General features: G+C 41.7%; 1 protein-coding gene across 3 annotated transcripts in view; it reads right to left on the reverse strand.

Annotated features, from left to right (window-relative positions):
• Positions 1–8,553: 8,553 nt before the first annotated feature.
• Positions 8,554–25,784, reverse strand: part of scai (suppressor of cancer cell invasion) — a 274,289-nt gene continuing 257,058 nt past the window's right edge. For all 3 annotated transcript variants that reach the window (XM_060912894.1, XM_060912895.1, XM_060912893.1), the window contains one exon: positions 8,554–10,130. In XM_060912894.1, coding sequence (XP_060768877.1) covers positions 9,984–10,130 — 147 coding nt within the window. In that variant the 3' untranslated portion in view covers positions 8,554–9,983. The remainder of the gene's footprint in view (positions 10,131–25,784) is intronic.

Genomic DNA, 25,784 nt, shown 5'->3' on the forward strand with positions numbered 1-25,784 from the left:
TGTGGGCCATTTCAATGATGACGAGCCTACAAATTTCAACAGTACAAAGCTCATTGAAGTTGCTAGAACCAATAAGTTGTACATCCTAAACACATTATTTGCCACTAAAACATCAATGCATAGATGGTCCTTTAAATCGAACCGAGGATACTATAGACGTCTTGATTACATCTTAGGAGAATGGTCTATCAAAAGGGCTGCAAAGAACTGTAGAGTATACCCTAGGGCAAGTGCACCATTTGATTCAGACCATTGAATAGTAGTCCTTGATGCTATGCTTCCAACTAAAAGCAAACGAAGACAAATTTTCAGAAAGAAGAGTGGCAAAGCTCACCAGATAGGCAATATGCAAGCACTTAGGGATCTTGAAGTTGTGAGAGTTGAATATAGTAGACGCCTCGAAAATATCCTTGAACAGCCCCCATCTTCGGTACAAGTTGATGTGACTGAACAACAAATCATCAGTGCTATCCGCACAGCTACAGATGAAAAGATACCACAACTGTACAGAGGTCATGACGATAAACCCTGGGTGAATGAGGAATTCTTAATCCTGCTCAAGAAAAGACAGAAGTCAACCCATCCAACTGATATCAAAGAGCTGTCTATGCAAGTACGCAAACTCCGCCGTCAACTTAAAAGTGCATACTACAAGAACAAAGCTAATAAGATCAACCTAGTGAGCAAACAAAGGAACACTGAAGAGGAATTCTGGTTGGCAAAAAACTATACTGCACTCTCAAAATTGAGGCAACAGACCATACAGTCCGAGAAACTCGAAGAGCATTTTGCAAAACACTTGGGTGAAAGAGATTTCATCATGCAGCCAGAGCTAGTTGACCCTAATAGCTTTCGCCATATCATACCCCCAGAAGACCTAGACACTATTGATGAATCCCCCCTGAGGCGGCCGAGTTAGAGGACTGCATGTCTAAGTTCAAAAATGGCAGGTGCCAGGGAACTGACAGAGTATTTAGCGAACAACTCAAATACTCTTACTCAAAACAGCTCCTTTTCTATCTAGTTCTGCTGATGGCAATGATATGGGAGTGTGTGAAGGTCCCTAGAGCATGGCTGCTTTTTTCGATCACTTGCCTTCATAAGAAGGGGTCGAGAAACCTAACGGAAAACTACTGGGGTCTGTCTATCATCACAACACTGACGAAGCTATTATCCATGGTTGTTGTCCAAAGAGTAAGGCCAGTTTATGAACACATTCTACTGCCGACACAGTTCAGATTCAGAAGCAATCAATCCACCTGTGATGCAATCCACATTGTACGACATATACTAGAGAAAGAACGTAACCCACTCTTTGTTTGCTTTATCGACCTTAAGGCGGCGTATGACTGGGTGCCACGTGATGCACTCTTTCGTGTCCTGGAGATCTGTCTTTGGTGCCCTAAACTGATCTCCATTCTTAAAGCTCTGTACACCGGCACAATGGCCTGCATAAAAGGCGCCAACCACTATTTCAACACATGTCGGGTGTTGCCAAGGTGCTCTTGAAAGTCCAAGCATATTCAATGTGTATATGGACTTTGTCATGAGATGTGCATACCATGAGATCAAAAGCCAATTCCCAGAGGCTGGAGCATGGATCGAGTTTGTTATACTGAATGAAGTGTCTCCCCGAGAACTTCACACTACGACGTCATATGGTATGACCAGAATATTATAACTCATGTATGCTGACGATATTGCAGTGTTCTCTGAGAACCTGGACAAGCTAAAGAAGATCTTAGAGATAGATGACAACACTTTCTTGAGATTTGGTCTACAGATGTCATAAGACGACAGAGACAATGGCCTTTAATGTTAACGAAAGCATACAACCTAGAACAAGCCTACTGACAGTAAACAATGTAGAAATAATGAATGTGAGGCAGTTCCGCTATCTTGGCCATCTCATTACTAACACTGGGAAGTCATTGACGTTTTTGCATCACAGGATTGCAAAATGGATCGAGCTGAAGCACATGCTGACTGACCGCGAAATCCACCTCAACACTCGCATGAAGCTCTTGACTACTTGTGTGCGGTCCCACCTATTGTACATTGTGCAGACGGGGGAACTATCAGGTGCTGAACTCCAGAAACTGAATGCTGCCTGGAATGGGTTCCTTCAAAAAGTGATCACTGGGGGCTATGCAAGGAAAAAACGCACCACCCAAAGGTCAAATGTAAGAAGGAAACTGACCCCGCATTGCTAATTGACGGGGACTTGGATTGGGCCTTCAAGATCTCCAATATGAAGCTCCATCAAATTACCCAATCACGACCTATTGATGATTTTTGCCACATTCAGTATCTGAAGTATACAGCACACGTGTGCAGAATGGCTAACGACGCCATCCAGAAAGTTGTCTTGTTCGACAAAAGGAGGAACTGGAAGAAAGTTGAGGAACTGCTTGTGGTCGACAAACATCAGGCCCTAAAAACTATGATGAACAAACTAGACTCAAGCAGATGTTGGAGGTGAGGTTCTCCTGCTCCAAGCAGCTGCACCCCTAGGCCGATCTCGTGCCAAGAGGGAAATGATGATAATGATGTTTGTAGTTTGGTCAAAATCAGCAGGTTTACTGACAAAGATAAACTTAATATCTTTGTGCCACCATGTAATGTTCTTTATATTATATAGACACATCAACAAAAATATGCAAGTTAATCAAAATAATTTTAATTTTGAACTGGTTTGCCATTTTGACAACGCATGTCAAGGGTCAGCAGGAAAACACTGGAAGTGATGTCATCGAAGTGAAATATCAGAAAATGTGTCATTCAGATCTGCAATGTATTTTGTATGAAAAATAGATTTAAAATATATTTGTATGCAAAATAACATACTTTTTGTTTGCGAATGTGATTTTTTTTCTTTTAATGAAGCAAACCTCACGGCCATGTTTGTGTACAAACTGTCACAGTCACTCGTGTGGAAGTTTTACGTCTTCGACATGTCTCTTTTCCAGTTTTTCAATGTCCATTGGTATGTTTTTCTCTTGTAAATATGCGTGAAGAACATATAAGGAAGTTTTGGTAGCCTTTCAGGTGTTCAGCATGTCTTTAGTTTCAGTTTTCAGTTTATTTATTTAGTGCTTAATCTGTGCACTGAATTAAACCCATCTTCTCTCACTCCCGGCAGACAAAGAAATGTTGTGCGCGTGCGCAACAGCAAAGTTTTGTCATTGGATCTTCGCATGAGCTCTGACATGTGATGTCGTGCTGTCTTGACAACGTGCAACATTATAACAATATTGCATGCTCATTCTCCATTGGGGAGAGTGGTGTAATACATGGAGGCTAAACGATATGATAATACTGCATGCCATCAATAAACCCGCTAGAAGAGAATGTGTTTTTATTCCATGGAAAAAGTGGCCCGTATATATAATAATTTCTGATATTTCACTCCAATGACGTCACTCATAGTGTTTTCCTGCTGACTAGATGTGTGTTGTCAAAATGGCGAACTGATTCAAAATTAAAATCTTTTTGATTAACTTGCGGGGGTGTGTGTGTGTGTGGATGTGTCCATATTATATAAAGAACATTACACAGTGGCAAAGATATGAAGTTTATCTTCTCGTGTCGAAAATATTTTCACTCACTCATAAATACAACCCCGATTCCAAAAAAGTTGGGACAAAGTACAAATTGTAAATAAAAACAGAATGCAATGATGTGGAAGTTTCAAAATTCCATATTTTATTCAGAATAGAACATAGATGACATATCAAATGTTTAAACTGAGAAAATGTATAATTTAAAGAGAAAAATTAGGTGATTTTAAATTTCATGACAACAACACATCTCAAAAAAGTTGGGACAAGGCCATGCTGACCACTGTGAGACATCCCCTTTTCTCTTTACAACAGTCTGTAAACGTCTGGGGACTGAGGAGACAAGTTGCTCAAGTTTAGGGATAGGAATATTAACCCATTCTTGTCTAATATAGGATTCTAGTTGCTCAACTGTCTTAGGTCTTTTTTGTCATATCTTACATTTTATGATGCGCCAAATGTTTTCTATGGGTGAAAGATCTGGACTGCAGGGTGGCCAGTTCAGTACCCAGACCCTTCTTCTACACAGCCATGATGCTGTAATTGATGCAGTATGTGGTTTGGCATTGTCATGTTGGAAAATGCAAGGTCTTCCCTGAAAGAGACGTCGTCTGGATGGGAGCATACAGTGGTGCTTGAAAGTTTGTGAACCCTTTAGAATTTTCTATATTTCTGCATAAATATGACCTAAAACATCATCAGATTTTCACACAAGTCTTAAAAGTAGATAAAGAGAACCCAGTTAAACAAATGAGACAAAAATATTATACTTGGTCATTTATTTATTTAGGAAAAGGATCCAATATTGCATATCTATGAGTGGCAAAAGTATGTGAACCTTTGCTTTCAGTATCTGGTGTGACCCCCTTGTGCAGCAATAACTGCAACTAAACGTTTCCGGTAACTGTCGATCAGTCCTGCACACCGGCTTGGAGGAATTTTAGCCCGTTCCTCCATACAGAACAGCTTCAACTCTGGGATGTTGGTGGGTTTCCTCACATGAACTGCTCGCTTCAGGTCCTTCCACAACATTTCGATTGGATTAAGGTCAGGACTTTGACTTGGCCATTCCAAAACATTAACTTTATTCTTCTTTAACCATTCTTTGGTAGAACGACTTGTGTGCTTAGGGTCGTTGTCTTGCTGCATGACCCACCTTCTCTTGAGATTCAGTTCATGGACAGATGTCCTGATATTTTCCTTTAGAATTCGCTGGTATAATTCAGAATTCATTGTTCCATCAATGATGGCAAGCTGTCCTGGCTCAGGTGCCACAAAACAGCCCCAGACCATGATACTACCGCCACCATGTTTCACAGATGGGATATGGTTCTTATGCTGGAATGCAGTGTTTTCCTTTCTCCAAACATAACGCTTCTCATTTCAACCAAAATGTTCTATTTTGGTCTCATCCGTCCACAAAACATTTTTCCAATAGCCTTCTGGCTTGTCCACGTGATCTTTAGCAAACTGCAGACGAGCAGCAATGTTCTTTTTGGAGAGCAGTAGCTTTCTCCTTGCAACCCTGCCATGCACACCATTGTTGTTCAGTGTTCTCCTGATGGTGGACTCATGAACATTAACATTAGCCAATGTGAGAGAGGCCTTCAGTTGCTTAGAAGTTACCCTGGGGTCCTTTGTGACCTCGCCGACTATCATACGCCTTGCTCTTGGAGTGATCTTTGTTGGTTGACCACTCCTGGGGAGGGTAACAATGGTCTTGAATTTCCTCCATTTGTACACAATCTGTCTGACTGTGGATTGGTGGAGTCCAAACTCTTTAGAGATGGATTTGTAACCTTTTCCAGCCTGATGAGCATCAACAACGCTTTTTCTGAGGTTCTCAGAAATCTCCTTTGTTCGTGCCATGATACACTTCCACAAACATGTGTTGTGAAGATCAGACTTTGATAGATCCCTGTTCTTTAAATAAAACAGGGTGCCCACTCACACCTGATTGTCATCCCATTGATTGAAAACAGCTGACTCTAATTTCACCTTCAAATTAACTGCTAATCCTAGAGGTTCACATACTTTTGCCACTCACAGATATGTAATATTGGATCATTTTCCTCAATAAATAAATGACCAAATATAATATTTTTGTCTCATTTGTTTCACTGGGTTCTCTTTATCTACTTTTCGGACTTGTGTGAAAATCTGATGATGTTTTAGGTCATATTTATGCAGAAATATAGAAAATTCTAAAGGGTTCACAAACTTTCAAGCACCACTGTATGTTGCTCTAGAACCTGGATATACCTTTCAGCATTGATTGTGTCTTTCCAGATGTGTAAGCTACCCATGCCACACGCACTAATGCAACCCCATACCATCAGAGATGCAGGCTTCTGAACTGAGTGCTGATAACAACTTGGGTCGTCCTTCTCCTCTTTAGTCAGAATGACACGGCGTCCCTGATTTCCATAAAGAACTTCAAATTTTGATTCGTCTGACCACAGAACAGTTTTCCACTTTGCCACAGTCCATTTTAAATGAGTCTTGGCCGAGAGAAGACGTCTGCGCTTCTGGATCATGTTTAGATATGGCTTCTTCTTTGAACTATAGAGTTTTAGCTGGCAATGGCGGATGGCACGGTGAATTGTGTTCACAGATAATGTTCTCTGGAAATATTCCTGAGCCCATTTTGTGATTTCCAATACAGAAGCATGCCTGTATGTGATGCAGTGCCATCTAAGGGCCGGAAGATCACGGGCACCCAGTATGGTTTTCCGGCCTTGACCCTTACGCACAGAGATTCTTCCAGATTCTCTGAATCTTTTGATATTATGCACTGTAGATGATGATATGTTCAAACTCTTTGCAATTTTACACCGTCAAACTCCTTTCTGATATTGCTCCACTGTTTGTCGGCACAGAATTAGGGGGATTGGTGATCCTCTTCCCATCTTTACTTCTGAGAGCCACTGCCACTCCAAGATGCTCTTTTTATACCCAGTCATGTTAATGACCTATTGCCAATTGACCTAATGAGTTGCAATTTGGTCCTCCAGCTGTTCCTTTTTTGTACCTTTAACTTTTCCAGCCTCTTATTGCTCCGTCCCAACTTTTTTGAGATGTGTTGCTATCATGAAATTTCAAATGAGCCAATATTTGGCATGAAATTTCAAAATGTCTCACTTTCGACATTTGATATGTTGTCTATGTTCTATTGTGAATACAATATCAATTTTTGAGATTTGTAAATTATTGCATTCCATTTTTATTTACAGTTTGTACTTTGTCCCAACTTTTTTGGAATCGGGGTTGTATATTCACCACTTGAAGATAAACTTCACATCTTCATGCAACCATGTTGTGTGTGTGTGTGTATATATATATATATATATATATATATATATATATATATATATATATATATATATAAAACACACATACACACACACACACACACACACGTATACACACACACCAGTGAAACTACTTCACCAAAGGGTGAATTTCTTTTCCACCCCTTACAAGGGGTGCCAATGATCGTGGAGGGCACTGTCTGTCTCCGTGTGTGTGTACACACAGCCCTCCATGATTATTGGCACCCCTTGTAATGATTAGTAAAAAGGGTTTGCAAAGAAATCCACCCTTTGGTGAAGTAGTTTCACCTCACACTGAAAAAATGAGAAAACTCCAACCTTTAATTGAAATAATTTTTTCAGAGAAAAACAAAATCCCTAATCAAGAAAGAGTTATTTTCAACAAAAACATATCACAACACATTATTAGCACCCCTAGAACGTATACATTTTTGAGTTGTTTGGAGTGTGTTGGAAGGTTCAAGCTGTAATCCATGATTAATTGTGGTACAAAGGCCAAATTCCCCAAGTTATTCATCACCATGGGAAAGATAAGAAAACACATCAATCAAGTGAGGGAGAAATTTGCTGACCTTCATATGTCAGGGAATGGCTCTTTCAAAAAAAATACAACAAACAAAAATGTCCATTTCTAATGTTCATGCAATAATAAATAAATAAACAAATAAACAGACACCAACTGCAACTGTTACAAATTTGCATGGAAGCGGACCCAAGGTTATTTTGCCCCCATATTCAGTGAGGAGGATGGCAAAGAGGCGGGGGGATTTCTCCCAAAGATAACTGTTGGCGAATTACAAGAAAAAGTAAAATCTTGGGCTTTCCATGACTGGTCTCCAAAACCACTATCAGACGCCACTTTCATGCCAACAGATTATTTGTAAGGTATGCCAGAAATAAAGCCTTTTCTGTCAGTTAACAACAAAAGTAAGTGCTTGAAGCTTGTGAACCGCGACTACAACTTTCACTAGAACTGTGTTCTATGGTCTGATGGAACAAAAATTGAGCTTTTTGGCAATAAACACTCAAGGTGGTTTTGGCATAAAAAGAAGGATGATTATAATGAAAGGAACCCAACTGTAAAATATGGTGGAAGTTCTGGAATGTTTTGGAACCGTTTTTCCTCCAAAGGCCCTGAAAATCTTGTTAGAGTACATGGTATCATGGACTCCATGAAATATGAGGACACAAAAATCTGGCTGCCTCTTTCAGGAAACTAACACTGGGTCATCATTCCAGTGAATGATGACCCACATGTCCAAATCAGCACAAAAATGGTTAGCTGACCACAGAATCAAGCTTCTGCCATGGCCATGTCAGTCCCTTGACCTGAATCCCATTGAAAAACTGTGGGGTGAGCTGAAGAGGCGCATGAGAAAAGGGCCCAGGACCCTGGATTATCTGGAGAGATTCTGTGAAGAGAAATGGTCTCCGATGCCCTGCTCTGTATTCTCCAACCTTATAAAATATTATAGGAGAAGACTCAATGCTGTTTTCCTAGCAAAGGGAGGTTATATAAAGTATTAAATACAGGGTAGCATGTGTTTTTGTTTAAAAATTATTATTTCTTGAGGGATTTGTTTTTCTCTGAATAAATTTATTCCAATTAAAGGTTGGATTTCTCTCTCTCTCGTTCTTCTTCTTTTTTTTTTTTTTACACATTACACATTACAGGCATTTAGCAGACCCGCTTGTCCAGAGCGATGTACAACATATCCATTGCAGCATGGGGAGCAGTTGGGGGTTAGGTACCTTGCTCAAGAACACTTCAGCCATTCCTGGCAGTCCAGGGACTCGAACCAGCAATCTTTTTGGTCCCAAAGTTGCTTCTCTAACCATTAGGCCACGGCTTTTCAGTGTGAGATGAAGCTACTTCACCAAAAGATGCATTTTTTTCGACCCCTTTTTACTAATCTTTAAAAGGGGTGCCAATAAACATGGAGGGCACAGTACATACACATACATCCAGTGAGAGTTTTATATATAGGTGTCCACCACACACATACATGAGTTTAGAAATCCGGTTGTAGGTTTAGGCTATAAGGACTACACACTACTGAGACATGCAAACCTGTTAATTCTTAAGCTGTTAAAATGCTATTGGCTTAAAAAAGTAATTTAGTTTCAAACCAGAAGGCCAGCCTCAAGTTCACAGTATACCTGACACAAGTAATGCATATGGATTGTAAGAAAAACATCCCAATAAACAAGTCAAGATGTGTGAATGACATCTGAACATCAAAGCAAACAACTGCCTGTGTTGTCTGCGCTGCTGACAGTACACACACAAGTTACAGAAGAATAAGTTGTCAAAAGAGGGAATTATGGCTGTGCAGTATAAAATACAGATACTGCTATAAACTATATCACAACTGGATTTACTGAGATATTGCAGGTATCATCAGTAGTTTTTAATTCTGACCAACTCCAGTGTTACAAGAACAAGTTATCATCTTTTTTTCTCTGTTTCATTTTTTAGTTTTCTTGTTGTATAATAATTTGCAGGTTTAAAAAAATTAAGCAGTTTTTAAAATTTTCACTGGCAGTTTTGTTAGCAAATCTACTGTGATTAATATGCATTGTAAAAATAACTGAGTATTGCAATGTGATATTTTAGTCATGTCTCCCAGCCCTTGCTGTAGTTTTCTATGGAAGAATCTGAGAAGCAAACTACCAGTCAGTTTTATTGTGAACTTATTCATTTTTACTTGATTGAGCTTGTGCTCCATATTTCACTTGCTCTGTTCCCCCTTTCGAAAACCGAAAGCTGCCTTTAGCATACTTTATGTCTTTATAGCTGCACAATAGCACATGGCGGTATAAAACAATATCCAATCTTGTACTTTGGAAGCTATTTGACACATAGCTGTGTAACTTTGAAATATATGTGAAAATGGCAAAATAATTTTAACTATCTGACCACAAAGATGAGACACTTCTTAAACTGATTAAAAAATTATCTAGGTCTAAATATATAGAGGTTAAGTTAAACAAAATACCAGCAACTTCATTCGGGAGGACCTACAGACCAGATGTGTGTATGCGCCCATGAGCATGTATGTCGGCACAGTACTATTGTGCCACAGTGCAGTCAGTAGTTATCCAGCATCCCATCGACAAAGAGGCTTTGCACGTCAAGCATGGCTGCCAGATCCATTATGTGTTTCTGCAGTAAGTTGCTGTCCACTATCTCCTGTTTGGGCAACTGGGGGTACGACTCTGGAAAACTCTGTGCTTCCTGTTTATAGAGAAAAAAAAAACAGCCAAAATAAAGCCAAGTTTCAGAATTTGTGCTTGAACTTAAACACATTATTTAGGTCACACAAAATATCTTCTGAAAACCTTTTTTTTTTTTAAACAATGTTACTTTGGCAGTACTGGGATTTAAACTCTGCTATACCAAATGAACACAAGTTCAGTCTAAGTCAGGGTATAAAGTCCATCCTAAAACATATGTTTAGAGAAGTTTTGGTAGCACAACAGACAGTTAAGGTACACTGAATCTTTTAGTACAGAAAGTGATTGTTGTACAGAGTGATTGTATTTCAACATTTGCAGCCTATCAGCAGCATGATCTCTCAAACAACATGATCAAGACATATCGACATGCAGGAAAGTGATTAATGTTCACCTTTATTCAATAATTCAGTCATGTTAATAATAATTCATTTTGAATTAACTGTATTTTAACCACTGGCAAATTAATATAAAAAAGGATTGTGCTTTACACAAACTAACACATCTATAAGAAAAGTGGTGACCCTCATATTTCCAGCAGAATTGTTTACATTAGTAAGTAATTATTTCAAAGATTTTACTTTTCACTCAAGTTACTAATATAATTTGCAACAAAAATTGCTGCATTAAATTACACTGAAAAAAGTAACCTATAGAATTTACCCAATAAATCTGAGGTAACAATTTGCATTGACTTGTTTGGGGTAGATTTAATTCCATATATTGAGTATAAAATAACTGAAATAAAAAGCTATGAAATAAATAAATTGGATAAAATTTACCTTACATTTATGTATCTATTCAACAGCTACTTTCTCGTTTAAATTGGGTAAAATTATCTCTTGTTTGCTAGTAGGTAATACCGGATAATTACTAATCAAAGGTCATTAATATCAGTTAGTAACCATTACTTATTCAGAGAAGGTAACATGTACCCCCCAAAAAAAAGACTTTCAGATGGTTCATCATCCCAATGTTTTTAATCCATAAAATCATCAAAAAAAACAAAAACCCAGAGAATAAAGTGCAGTACAACAGCTTCACACAACATTTCAAGTAATGAACCTGTTTTATAACTCACTAAGGCTACATCCACACGACAACGGCAACGAGATGTTATTTAAAAAAATATCACGTCCAAATGGGCAACGATCAGTAAAATATCAGGTCCATATGGCAACGAAACGCTTGCTGAAAACGATGCAATACACATGCCACACCTCTAGGGGCGCTGTAAGACGGTCCCTTCGGAGACACCAGAACAATAGAAGTAGTAAGGACGCATGCGCATAAACTATTATGCGCAAGACTTCATATTAGCCACAAAGTCAGGAAAATCTGTTCGTAAAATTACATTATAATGACCAAATACAATGAAAAGTATTTTTCCAGTCTCACCTGTGAAAGGTAATCCCATGTGATCTCGTTTGGACGGCAAACCTGTTGGTACAGTTAAACGCAGCTAATCTTTATTCTCCGCTTTGGCCTATCCAATATGGCGGTGAGGATGACGTATGATTCTACGCGGAAGGCGGCGTCTTTAATGGTCCGGAATAAATTGAATGCTACAAGTTGATGGATTAATTTGCTCTTTTACGCCCTTTTTGAGGAATGTAGTGTAGGACTAAAACCAACATCTGAAGAGGTGAGATCGCTCCTTTTTTTCCCTATTTTTGCTGGCAGGATTGACTCTGCCCTAAGGGCAGAGTCTCTCTCTCTCTCTCTCTCTCTCACTTTGCACCATTACACAATAAATAAATATTCACAGTGAAAATATTTTGTAAGCGCGTTTCATGAACCAAGTTATAGGATTTGTTGACAACTCGCATCGAGTTCGTTACACTTCTACCCGGCATGAAGCACTCACAGTCATGTGGTTGTGACGTCATCGTAAACAAATCCGTTCTACTCATCCAGATGACTTCACAATGGCAACGTTGCCAGATCTTTCCACTCTGGAACCCGTTCTCAAAAAGATTGCGTTTTGGGCACCCAAAACACCAGTGCCGTGTGGACGCCAGGCCTAAATGATAAGCAATTGTATCGGAGTCACCTGAATCCGTTGCCGTGTGGACAGGGCCTAACTAACAGCTTCAAATGTTGTTTCTGGACTGACCAAATCTGCAGTCCAGGTGCATTTATACAACAAATACTGTAGCTGAACCGCCTTGTTTATATGCAGCAATTATGCACCAAATGATCAAAAAACACAAAATAAAGTGCAGTACAACAGCTTCACACAACATTTCAAGTAATTAACCTGTTTTATAACTCACTAAACTAACAGCTTCAAATGTTGTTTCTGGATAATTGGCTAATGCAAACAACACTTTCAGCCGGAGAGAGGAAGATGGCAGTCCGAGAGTTCCCTGTCCCGCTCACTCAAACGCGCGGTCTGATGCATGCGCAATTTGGAGCACAGGACTCACGGCTTTGGGGTATATTTTACCGTATTTTTCCATGTAACAGTTGGTACTGTTAACGAATAGGTAGCATATGTATAATTTACCTATTACTTTATAATTCCTTGGCTGACTGCAATAATCGAGTAAATTTTATATGGTTTGCATAGATTATATTTGCCACTCTCCAAAATCACTTCTTACAGTGTAGAAAAGAATGCAAAACACTCACACTTTAGTCCTGCATACAGTGGGGTTCAAATGATAGTTTGCAAATGAATTAACCAGTTAAAACATAAATAGTATGTACCATTAACTAGAATTTTGTTTGCTGCCTAGCCAGTTACTTTACCTACTGGAATCAGTGGCAATCTAACCTGGCATTAGCAATGAAAACTGGCTAACTTGGTTCAATATAGCCAGTTAATGTTAGCAAATTAGCAAAACTTACTTCAACATGCTTTTTCCAAGTAGATGGAGTTCATGCTTTCTAGGGAGGCAAACATCATTTTATACAAGTCTTTGCTTATCCCAGCATATGGAAATTTTACCGAGGTAGTGTTTCTCCCCCCTTCAAACAATCTGGTGCAAATGGGTGGCTTATCCATATTCAGACAGACAGACATACAAAGAGAACTACAGTACTAACCACCTTTTTGTAGCAGAAGGTCACCACAGATGATGAATTAGCACGAGTACCCCCCCCCATTTATGAATGACTGGATGTGATGAATGCAAATGTAAATAAAATACATAGGAGTCCATTTGATCGATATACAGTGCCTCTAGAAAGTTTTTTTAATCCCCGAGTGATTATTTCTCTGTTTTTTCCTTTCTTATTTTTTCTCTCTTTTTCGCTGCTGTATGGCCACATCAAATTTAAATATATTTGAATGGGATTTTTTTCTGTTTCTTTTGAAGTGACTACAGAAATAAAATTAAATAAATTATTTTGATGCCCTCAGTATTACAGTGGTGCTTGAAAGTTTGTGAACTCTTTAAAATTTTCTATATTTCTAAATACCGGTATGTCTGAAATAATCAGATTTTTGCACAAGTCCTAAAAGTAGACAAAGAGAACCTAAGTAAATAAATGAGATCAAAATATTATACTTGGTAATTTATTTATTGAGGAAAATGATCCAATATTACATATTTGTGAGTGGCAAAAGTATGAGAACCTCTTAGCTTAGCAGTTAATTTGAAAGTGAAATTAGAGTCAGTTGTTTTCAATCAATGAGATGACAATCAGGTGTAAGTGGGAACCCAGTTTTATTTAAAGAGTGGGGATCTAATGTCTGATCTTCAAAACACATGTTTGTGGAAGTGTATCATGGCACGTAAAGAAATTTCTGAGGACCTTAGAAAAAGAATTGTTGATGCTCAATCAGGCTGAAAAAGGTTTACAAAATCATCTCTAAAGAGTTTGGACTCCATCAATTCATATTCAGACAGATTGTTTACGAATGGAAATTCGCTCCATCATTTACCATCCTCAGGAGTGGTCAGCGTGTAAGAGTCTGTGAGGTCACAAAGGAATGCAAGGTAACTTCTAAGCAACTAAAGGCCTCTCTCACATTGCCTAATGTTTATGAGTCCACCATCAGAACACTGAACAACAATGGTGTGCATGGCAGGGTTGCAAGGCGAAAGCCACTGCTCTCCAAAAAGAACACTGGTGCCTGCCAGTTTGGTAAAGATCATGTGGACACACCAGAAAGCTACTGGAAAAATGTTTTGTGCACAGATGAGACCAAAAGAGTACTTTTTGGTTTAAATGAGAAGTGTTATATTAGGAGAAAGGCAAACACTGCATTCCAGCACAATAACCTCTGTGAAACATAGTGATGGTAGTATCATGGTTTGCATGGCCAGGATGGGTTGCCATCATTGATGGAACAATCAATTCTGAATCATACCAGTGAATTCTCAAGGAAAATATCAGGACATCTGTCCAGAATCTCAAGAGAAAGTGGGTCATGCAGCAAGACAATTACCCTAATCACACAAGTTGTTCTACCAAAAAGTCTTAAAGAAGAATAAAGTTAATGCTTTGAAAGGACAAAGTCAAAGTCCTGACCTTTATCTAATAGAAATGTTGTGGAAGGACCTGAAGTGAGCATTTTGTGTGAGGACATCCACCAGCATCCCAGAGATGTAGCTGTTCTGTATTGTGGAATGGGCCAAAATTCCCTTCAAGCTGATGTGCAGGACTGACACAGTTTTTGGAAAAGTTTAGTTGCAATTATTGCTGCACAAGCAGGTCATACAAGATACTGAAAGCAACAGTTCATATACTTTTACTACTCATGGGTATGCAATGTTGGATTATTTTCCTCAATAAATAGCTGATAGATTTAAGGTTCTTTATTTAGCATATAAAAATTACAGACACATGATGTAGTGATAGTTTTCCTTCGTTTCTTGTCCCACAGTACAATGACACACAGAAGCAACATGAGCAAGTATAATAATTTTTTTGTCTCATTGGTTTAACAGGGTTCTCTTTATGTACTTTTAGGACTTGTGTGAAAAACTGATGATGATTTAGGTCATACTTATGCAAAAATATAGAAAATTCTAAAGGGTTCGCAAACTTTCGAGCAGCACTGTGTCTAAAATAAAACAAAACTAAAATCTGCTTAATAGATAAGTATTCAAAATTAGGACTAGCATTTCATTTTCTTGAGCACTCCCACTTGATGTATTAAACATGGTACAAGTGTGTTAATTTAAAACCAACATGTGTCCAGTTGTATGGCTGCACAAAAAGCATCATTTACTTTGGAATATTTCATAGCTAAAACAGCAGATCAGATTCATCTTGCTGTAATAAGCACAAAGGAATTGTCTGTGAACATTTGAGATGAAGTTGTTAGGAGGAAAAAAGTTGGAGGAGGTTATAATAAGATCAGCAAAGCTTTGAACCTTCCTAAAAGCACTGTGAAATCCATTATAACAAACCAGGGAAAAAATGTGTATGGTACAACCCAGACACTACAAAGATCAGGCCAAACTGAATGCTTGGCCAAAAAGGGAAATTGCCAAAGTATCCAAGAGTCCAACTACAACACTTATACCCCATTCACACAAATTATATATATGGTAACAACAGTAAAGTTGAAATATTAATCCATCCCTTGCTAACATTCACGATAATCTTTTGTCAAGGCTCCAATGGGAATTGGAACCACTGGATTAACATGTGACATTGCTGTGGCATAAATAACGATGCAGTGACACAACTAATGTGTTAGGGTTTTGCTGGGATTCGAATCTGGTTCGTTGGTGTGATAATCCAGCAAACCCCCACTAGGCCACCAGGGGAATGACTCAAATGCAGAGGCGTGAGGCAGAAGTAGAAAAAAGTATCAAAAGGTTTATTTACAATATATACACAAGAAAAATCCAAAAAGTAATAATCCAAAAATGCTCAGATGATGTAAGGGAAAAAATAAAAAAATCCAAAAGTACAAAACAAAAGCCAAAAAACCAGAAAAGAAAAGGCAAAAATACCAAAGCTCAGAAGATCCAAAAACACAGTAACTACAAGGTCCAAAAGAAAAGCAAAGTGCAAAACAAAGAACACGGTACAGAGGAAACTGGAGATAAACATAACAGCTCAAAGACTCCGTGACAAGAGGACTGAACTCAGGGGGTATAAATACACAAACTAAATTGAACACAGGTGAAGATAATCAGGACTAAACAGGCAATTAACACAAACAAAACACAGGAACAGTGGCGGCCTCTAGAGGCCAAAATAAACATGACACGAAAAGGAAATAACAGCGGCCTCTAGAGGCCAAAACAGTCCTAGTCCTAACAGGACCCCCCCCCCTCTAGGAGCGTCTCCTGACGTTCCCAGGGCGATCCGGATGGGCCGAATGGAAGTCCCGACACAGTTCTCTATCTAGGACATCCCGAGCAGGAACCCAGCAGCACTCCTCAGGACCATAGCCCTCCCAGTCCACCAGATATTGCAACCCGCCGCGAGTCAAGCAGGCGATGCACAGTGAACACAGTCTGACCCTGGAAGATGCGGGGGGGGGGGGGGGGGGTTCCTAGGGGCAGGGGCATACGTAGACGTCAGTACGGGCTGCAACAGGGAAACATGGAAAGTGGGGTTGATCCTCAGAGTCCGGGGCAACTGGAGCCGGTAGGAGACAGGGTTCACCCTGCGCACCACCTTGAAGGGGCCAATGTAGCGAGGAGCAAGCTTGCGGTTCTCCACCCGCAGCGGAAGGTCCTTAGTGGACAGCCAAACCCGCTGCCCAGGGCAGAAAGCGTGTGCAGGTCTTCTATGGCGGTTGGCCTGAGTCTGGTTGGTTCTGGAGGTCTGTATGAGGGTCTTCCTGACCTTGCTCCAGGTCTTGCGACACCGTCTCACATATTGGTTGACCGAGGGCACCCCCGCGTCCTCCTCCTGGTCCAGGAACAGAGGTGGCTGGAACCCGAATTGGCACTGGAATGGCGACAGCTTTGTGGCCGATGACTGCAGGGTGTTGTGGGCGTACTCTGCCCATGGCAGCCAGGTGCTCCACGATGTCGGGTTATCCATAGCCAGGCCTCGCAGGGTGGTTTCCAGGTCCTGGTTGAGCCTCTCCGTCTGACCATTGGACTGTGGGTGAAACCCAGAGGAGAGGCTGGCAGTGGCTCCGATGACCTTGCAGAACCCGTGCCACACTCGGGAGGAGAACTGGGGCCCTCGGTCTGAGACGATGTCCTGTGGAAGACCAAAGACTCGGAAGACATGATTAAACATAAGTTTCGCTGTTTCTAGAGCAGAGGGGAGTTTGCACAGTGGTATGAAGCGGCAGGCTTTGGAGAATCTGTCAACTATGACCAAAATGACCGTGTTACCTTGTGACTCAGGGAGACCCGTGATGAAGTCGACTGCCACGTGGGACCAGGGACGCCGGGGAATGGTCAGAGGATGCAGGAGACCCTGGGGATGCTGTCGTGGGTTCTTGGTTCTGGTGCAAACCTCACAGGACAGGACAAATTACCTTACTTCCTTCTCCATGTTAGGTCACCAGAAGCGTCTTTTCAGGAAGTCCAGGGTCCTCCGAGCTCCCGGGTGGGCGGTGAGAGGGGAAGAGTGACCCCACTGGAGAACCTTGGCCCGGGCTTGATGTGGGACGTACAAGAGGCCCGGTGGCCCCGTCCCAGGACCGGGGTCCTGGCGTTGGGCTCGTCGGACAGCCTCCTCAATACCCCAGCGGACAGGGGCCACAATCCGGGACACAGGGATAATAGGCCCGACTTCATTCTTCCTGTTAGTGGCAGAGAACAGCCTGGACAGTGCGTCAGGTTTGGTGTTCTTGGAGCCGGGGCGGTACGAGAGGGTGAAGTCAAACCGACTGAAAAACAGGGCCCACCTAGCCTGTCGAGGGTTCAGTCTCTTGGCTTGCTGGAGGTACTCCAGGTTCTTGTGGTCAGTCCAAACCAGGAATGGATGTTGCGCTCCCTCCAGCCAGTGCCTCCACTCCTCAAGGGCCAGTTTGACCGCTGGCAGTTCTCGATCCCCCACATCGTACCGGGACTCCGCAGGACTCAGGCGGTGGGAGAAGTAAGCGCAGGGGTGCAGCTTTCCTTCCGAACGTTGAGAGAGCACCGTGCCGACACCACTGTCTGAGGCGTCCACCTCCATGATGAATGGTTGGGAGGTGTCCGGGAGGACCAGAATGGGTGCCGTGCAGAAGCGGTCCTTGAGGTCTTTGAACGCCTTTTCCGCCTGAGGAGACCAGACATAAGATCCACCTGTCCCTTTGGTGAGGTCCGAAGGGCATCACCTGGTATTCGTAGTGCCCAGACGGGGTGTTAAAGGCAGTCTTCCACTCGTCTCCCTGTCGGATACGGATGAGGTGGTATGTGTTCCGTAGGTCCAACTTGGTGAAGACGGTGGCGCCTTGGAGCAGGTCGAAAGCAGTGGACATCAGCGGAAGGGGATATCAGTTGCGCACAGTGATCTTGTTCAGGCCCCTGTAGTCAATACATGGTCGGAGCCCCCCATCCTTCTTGCCGACAAAGAAGAAGCCGGCACCAGCAGGTGACGTGGAGGGTCGAATGAACCCAGAGACCAGGGCGTCTTTGAGGTATTCCTCCATGGCCTTCCGTTCTGGCTGAGAGAGGGAAAACAGTCTGCCACGAGGAGGGGTAGTCCCAGGGAGCAAGTCGATGGCACAGTCGTAGGCCCGGTGCGGAGGAAGAACGGCGGCCCTGCTCTTGCTGAAGACCTCCTTGAGATCCCAGTACTCTGTGGGAACTTGAGATAACTCGGTGAGATCAGGGGGCTCGGCAGGGGACACAGGAGAGCTAGAGAGCAGACAAGAGGCATGGCATGCAGGGCCCCATTCCACAACCTGGCTAGTTACCCAGTCTATGCGAGGGTTGTGGCGAGTAAGCCAAGGAAGGCCTAGAATAACTGGGAACTCAGGTGAAGGAATCAGGTGCAGTGATATTTCTTCTTTGTGACCTTGAGACTGGAGGAAGACTGGAGAAGTAACTTGGGTGACTCTTCCATCACCTAACGCTTGGCCATCGAGGGCAGACGCAGACAGTGGGACTTCAAGAGGTGCAGTCAGGACATTGATACTTTGGGCGAAGTGGATATCCATAAAGTTTCCAGCCGTCCCTGAATCTAACAAGGCCTGGCAAGAGTGGACGGACTCACCCCAGGAGATGGAAACCAGGATGTAGATTCCTTGGCCAGGAAGTCCGGGAGAGAGGGTAGGCCCCGTCACAACCCTCCCTCGGCTGGACGGGGCGGTCCTTTTCCTGAGAGCTCAGGACATGATGCTCGGAAGTGACCAGGCTTGCCACAGTAGATGCAGCACTTGTCCCTCCTTCTTCGATCCCTCTCGGCTGCGGAGAGACAAGTACGGCCAACCTGCATGGGCTCTGGACAGTCACTGGAAGAGGTGGACGGACTCCAGGTTGAGGCAGGGAGGCCAGGGAGGCTCAGGACTTGGTGGCGCCCTCTCATCCTGTTGTCCAGACGAATAGCATGTGAGATGAGGGTTTCGAGGTCACTTGGGCATCCAATAGAGGCCAGACCGTCCTTGATGGGGTCAGACAGACCATGGTGGAAGGCTGACACCAGGGCAGTCTCGTTCCATCCACTTACTGCTGCGAGCGTCCGGAACAAGATGGCGTAATCTGCGACGCTTCCTCCTTGCCGGATGGACATGAGGTTTCGGGCTGCATCGGTACTGATGTCCGCCTGATCGAAGACCCGAAGCATCTCTTCAGAAAACAACTGGAAATCAAGGCACTCAGGTCCCTGTCTTTGCCAGATAGCAGTAGCCCAGGCTCGCGCCTTACCAGCTAATAAGGTGATCACAAAGGCAATCTTGCGGCGATCCGTAGTGTAGGTGGTAGGCTGAAGCTCAAAGGTGAGTTGACACTGGGTAAGGAACTCTCAGCACTCACTGTGCTTGCCATCATACCTCTGTGGTGCAGGAAGGCTGGGTTCGCGAGGTGAAGGCAGCGGGAGCTGGATCAGGATGAGGAGATGCAGGCAGAAATGTCAGCTGTGCCAGGGTTTTCCCAATTTGCTGAAGCAGTTCCTCGTGGCAAGCAAGGGCCTCATGTTGGCTGGTGAGCGTACGTCCATGAGCGTCCATGGTCGCTCCGAAGCGTGTCAAAGCTGCCATAATTCCCTGAAGGTTGGCCGGGTAGACAGTTGAAGCAGCCTCTGCTGAGTCGGTCATGACGGAGTCTTTCTGTTAGGGTTTTGCTGGGATTCGAACCTGGTTCGTTGGTGTGATAATCCAGCAAACCCCCACTAGGCCACCAGGGGAATGACTCAAATGCAGAGGCGTGAGGCAGAAGTAGAAAAAAGTATCAAAAGGTTTATTTACAATATATACACAAGAAAAATCCAAAAAGTAATAATCCAAAAACGCTCAGAAGATATAAGGGAAAAAATAAAAAAATTCAAAAGTACAAAACAAAAGCCAAAAAACCAGAAAAGAAAAGGCAAAAATACCAAAGCTCAGAAGATCCAAAAACACAGTAACTACAAGGTCCAAAAGAAAAGCAAAGTACAAAACAAAGAACACGGTACAGAGGAAACTGGAGATAAACATAACAGCTCAAAGACTCCGTGACAAGAGGACTGAACTCAGGGGGTATAAATACACAAACTAAATTGAACACAGGTGAAGATAATCAGGACTAAACAGGCAATTAACACAAACACAAAACACAGGAACAGTGGTGGCCTCTAGAGGCCAAAATAAACATGACACGAAAAGGAAATAACAGCGGCCTCTAGAGGCCAAAACAGTCCTAGTCCTAATATAATGAAAGCTGTATAATCTGAATTCTTATACTATCTTAGTGTAAAGCAAGTGGCAGCAAATTCAAAATAATTAGAAAGAAAACAATTAAAAATATTGTTGGAGATTGGAATGAATTATGCATCGCATCCCGTCTTGCATATTTTACACATCTCGCAGAGGCTCGCACTCCATGGCATCCCATTACATACAGTCATGTGGGAATAAACAACACTGGTAACTATTCCATGTTGTTTTTACCTGATACATTAACAGGTTTCATATGTGAAAGGGGCCTTAAGGGCTTAGAGAGTTACTGGCTGAAATAGGAGATTCTGTGCAGGCCTCAACCATATAATTAGCTCTTCACAGATCCAGCCTCTATGAGAGAGTGGCCAGACAGAAGGCACATCTGAGAAAGGCCACATTAGAAAATCTAAAAGCTTTTGGGACAAGATTTGGTGGTCTGATGAGACTAAAACTGAGCCATTTTGTCTAAAGACAAAACATAATGCTTTGCATAAACCAAATACATCCCAACTGAAAAGGCATCACCATTTCTGTGATTAATGAACTACATTGGTGAGTACATCATGTTCTAGGGTTGCATTTCAGCAGGATTAACTGGAAAGCCTGTTGCCATCAAAGGCAAAATGAATGGAGACAAATAAAAGCAACTTGTTGAGGAGAACCTGTTCCAGTTTGCAATGGAGTTATACACTGTGGCAGCAATTTCTTTAAGGTTACTTAAACATTTCTCAGGGTATATTTAGTATTAATATAATCCATGCTTCATGGTGAACAATGTGGTGACATCATAACTATCATTTACATTTAGGAAAGAACTTTTACAGTGTATAGATTTATAATGTTGCAATGCTTGACTATCCTTTCAACACATTTACAAACAGACTATCTGGCTTCCACAGAAAACATTTTCACCTTTGTTTCCCACAGACCCATTGTCAGGAACCTAATTAACAGATCCTAGGTCCATTATGTCATAAGGTACACTGTGTCTCTCCCATTTGCTACCATGGCCAGTTTAAATTTCAAAGAGTCATTATCCAGTATAAAAATGCTTCACACCATCAAGCATTGAGGCATTCTGCATCACACCTCTGAGACGTGCGTTTTTTCATCAGGCCGCTGAGAGATGCATTTCCTTGAACATCATACATCCTATGCCTGTGATTCTGGAAGTGATCAATTGTTATTGTATGTTATAGATTTGTATTTTGTAGAATAAACTGGCTTATTTTACCTCTATCTATTCAATAATTCTTCTGCAAGAAAGTCTGTTGTAAATTGAATCTCCGTGGGACACTGAGTTAATACACTTCAGTTATATTTCGAGCAATAAAAAGAAGATGTATTTTGAAGTCAGTTAATTAATTAAGCTTATTGGAGTCAGATATCTTAATCACAAAATTAAAATGCATTTACCTCTCTATTTTCTACCATTTCTATTTTACCTTTCAATTTTCCATTGTCGGTTACAGGCTAAGATAACACTATATTTTGGCCCTACAAGTCAGCCAGACATTTGAATTTAGGGCAAAATATCTGTTACAACAGGATAATGAACCAAAACACAGGGTTAAAACTACAAAGGAATGGCCAAGTCAAAACTCAGATGTAAATCCAATTGAAACCCTGTGGCATGACCTAAAAATTATATCCATCAATATTCTCCAACTAATTTTGCAGAGTTTGGGAGAATTTTCTTAGACAAATGGAGGAAAATAAAATTTAAAAAAATCAAAATGTGTAAGGTTCATAGAGACACATACTGTAACTGCTGAAAAAGATCAATTCACACTCAGGGGGTGAATGCTTATCAATTAAGCAATTTTTAGATGTTTTATTTTCAAATAATTCTGAGGACATCTAAATACTCTATTAGGGGTTCAAGTACCAAAGGTGCTGGAACCCTATTGTTTTTGTTAGGGCTTTGGAAATTAGTGCTCTGATTTTAGCCAGTCTTCATAAAATTGACATCAAACTACTCAGGACAGGGTGAACCTCAAAAATTAGCAAAAACATGTTGAAATTTGGAAACAATACGGCTGCCAGAATTCAACCAATTCTAAGGAGTTACAGCCTAATTTAATCAGACAGCTGTAATTAATTATTGCTTTCATGGATTTGAATGAAACATGAAAGACAAACAGGACAAGACTGTGAGCTGTTATGAATAGTTAGTGGCACAGCCATACCCATGGGGTGGAGTGAAGCTCAGATAACTGATTCTCAGGAACCGCAAGTCTAATAAAGCTGAAATTTAGCACGCTGCACCAATGTGCTAATTTGTAAATTACTTTTTGTTGATGACATGCCGACTTAAAACCATGTCCACGATTGGCCAATCAGATTTCAGCAGGCATTTGACTAGCTTACCGTTGATGTATCATTACAAAACTTAATAACTTATCTCTTACCAGCTTATTCTCTATAAATTGACAAGCAATTGGTAAATTAGTAAAGTCAAGTCAGTTTATTTGTAAAGCACTTTTAACAATAGACATGGTCACAAATGAGCTTGACAGAAAATTAAAGACTAAACTTATAAGCTAATTTTATCCCTAATAAATGTATTTCTCCCTGATGAGCAAGCCTGTGGTGAAAGTGGCAGGGAAAAACTCCCTCAAATTACTGTACATGAGGAAGAAACCTTGAGAGGAACAAGACTCAAAAGGGAACCCAACCTCATCTGGGTGATAACAGACAGCATGATTATAAATAACTTGCTTCTATAACCATGTTCTATACAGTCACAAAGTACAACTGTGTAACCAGGAAATTCATTATAGTTTTAGCATGAAGTCTATTTTGTTCAAGTTATCAACTGTTCATTGATGGAGACTGGAGTGCAAGACTGTACATGACAACTCCAGTCCTAAAGTTATCATGGCAGTTGTGGTCCTCAACCATCATAGCAAAACTGTGTCCAGAGCCATCTTCCAACTCTCCATATGGGGCCATCCTCCACAAGAGTGATGTGCTGAGACTCCAGCTAGACGGATGGCATCAGGATGGATCAGGCAGGTCCAAAGAGCAGAAGAGGTCAGCATCACTGGTGTCTCAGGATAGACATGTAATTCAACAGAGAGAGAGAAAAAACACAGGTTGTTAGGTATGCCCAGTGTCACCTACCGTAATGGTTAAGAACAGTACACGTTTTGCAAGTGGGGATTCCACCAAGACTAACAATGACAGCATAACTAAAAGTGACAGCCAGAAGGTAACACAGAATTAGGGAGCCCAGTGGCATCAAGCAGTCAGTCACTCCACAGTCAACCAATCCGAGTGTGAACGTATATGTGTATGTATGTGTGTATGTGTGTGTGTGTGTGTGGGGGGGCGCAACAGCATCCAATACATCCCCAGTTTACCAAAACACTATGCCTGACGACCCTCCAGATCTACTCCTTTACCTAATAAAAACTATTAACAAAAGGCCTGAATAAAAAGACATGTTCTCAGCCTAGACTTAAACACTGAGACTGTGTCTGAGTCTCAAACACCACTTGGAAGGTGATTCCATAACTGTGGGGCTTTGTAAGAAAAAGCTATGCCCCCGATGTAGCCTTCAATATATGAGGTACCAACAGATAGCCTGCACCTTTTGATCTATTGCCGCTTTTCCACTACAAACGCGGCTGAGTCGGGCTGAGCCGTGCCGTGCTGAGTCGGGCTGAGCGGGGCTGTTGGAGTTGCATTTCGACTACAACCGCGCTGAACCGTGCTGGCTGGAAGTGGGTGGACACATTGGGTGGAGTTAGCGAAAGTGGGTGGACGTCAGGTGATGTCGTTAAGCAGCGCAAACAGTGACATCAGTGAGCTTTTAAGCGGTAGTCTCACGACCCGAATAGTAAACAATAAACATGGAGGACATGGAGTCGTTAGTGTTGCTGGTCTTGGTGCTGTGGCTTGTTGTCACCGACAACGCGGACAGATACTGGCAAGAGCGTATAGATGAGGCGAGGCGCATAAGGCTTCAGAAATTCTCGTAATTCGTAATTCTTCTCCTTCCGGGTTTACGGTGTTTACAGATCCCAGCGCGCTCGCGGGGCGTGTGGGCATGTGAGGACACTCCTCCTCACCAATCAGTGCACAGGGGAGTGTCTGCTCACGCCCCCAGCCTCACTCGGCACGGCTTGGCTCGCTTCAGCCCTACTCCAAAACGGTGCGAGTTTTAGGGGCTAAGCAGGGCTGAAACGAGCTGAGTCGTGCTGGTTTTTGGTAGTCGAAACGCGAGCCGTGTCGGGCTGAAGTGAGCTGAAGTGAGCTGAAAAAGGATAGTGGAAAAGGGCCATAAGTGCGGTGGGTAATAAAGTTCACTCACACTGCAAAAAATTGAAAACTGAATTTGAGGAGAAAATTACTTAATACGAGTGAAATGATCTTGTGCATGGACAGATATATTTACTTGATAAGACATCTTAGAATAAGCTGGTTGCAATCTAGTACTAGATTTAATAATCTCAGAATTGGTGTCTTGTATTCTTCTAATAGGAAATGCTAGATCGTTTCAACTTTTCAATATATTTTCACACTTGCTAAGATATCTTTTTTTGCAGTGCACGTATTGTGGCATGAGACCATTCAGTGCTTTATTGGTCAACAGTAGTATTTTATAATCAACGTGAAATTTGATTGGGAGCCAATGCAATGTGGTTAAGATAGGGGAGATGTGGTCATATCTTCTAGTTCTAGTAAGGATGCTTGCTGCTGCATTTTGAAGTAACTGGAGCTTGTTTATGCACTTATTGGAACATTCAGACAGTAAGGCATTACAATAATCCAACCTCAAGGTAACAGAAGCATGAACTAGTTTTTTTGCATTATGTAGTGACATCATATTTCTTATGTTAGCAGTATTTCTGAGATGAAAGAAATCTATCCTCTTAATAAGATCAATATGAGTTTCAAATGAAAGACTGGAATCAATGATCAGCCCAAGGT

This window comes from Neoarius graeffei, chromosome 28 (genome assembly GCF_027579695.1).
Source record: "Neoarius graeffei isolate fNeoGra1 chromosome 28, fNeoGra1.pri, whole genome shotgun sequence".
NCBI classification, from domain to species: domain Eukaryota; kingdom Metazoa; phylum Chordata; class Actinopteri; order Siluriformes; family Ariidae; genus Neoarius; species Neoarius graeffei.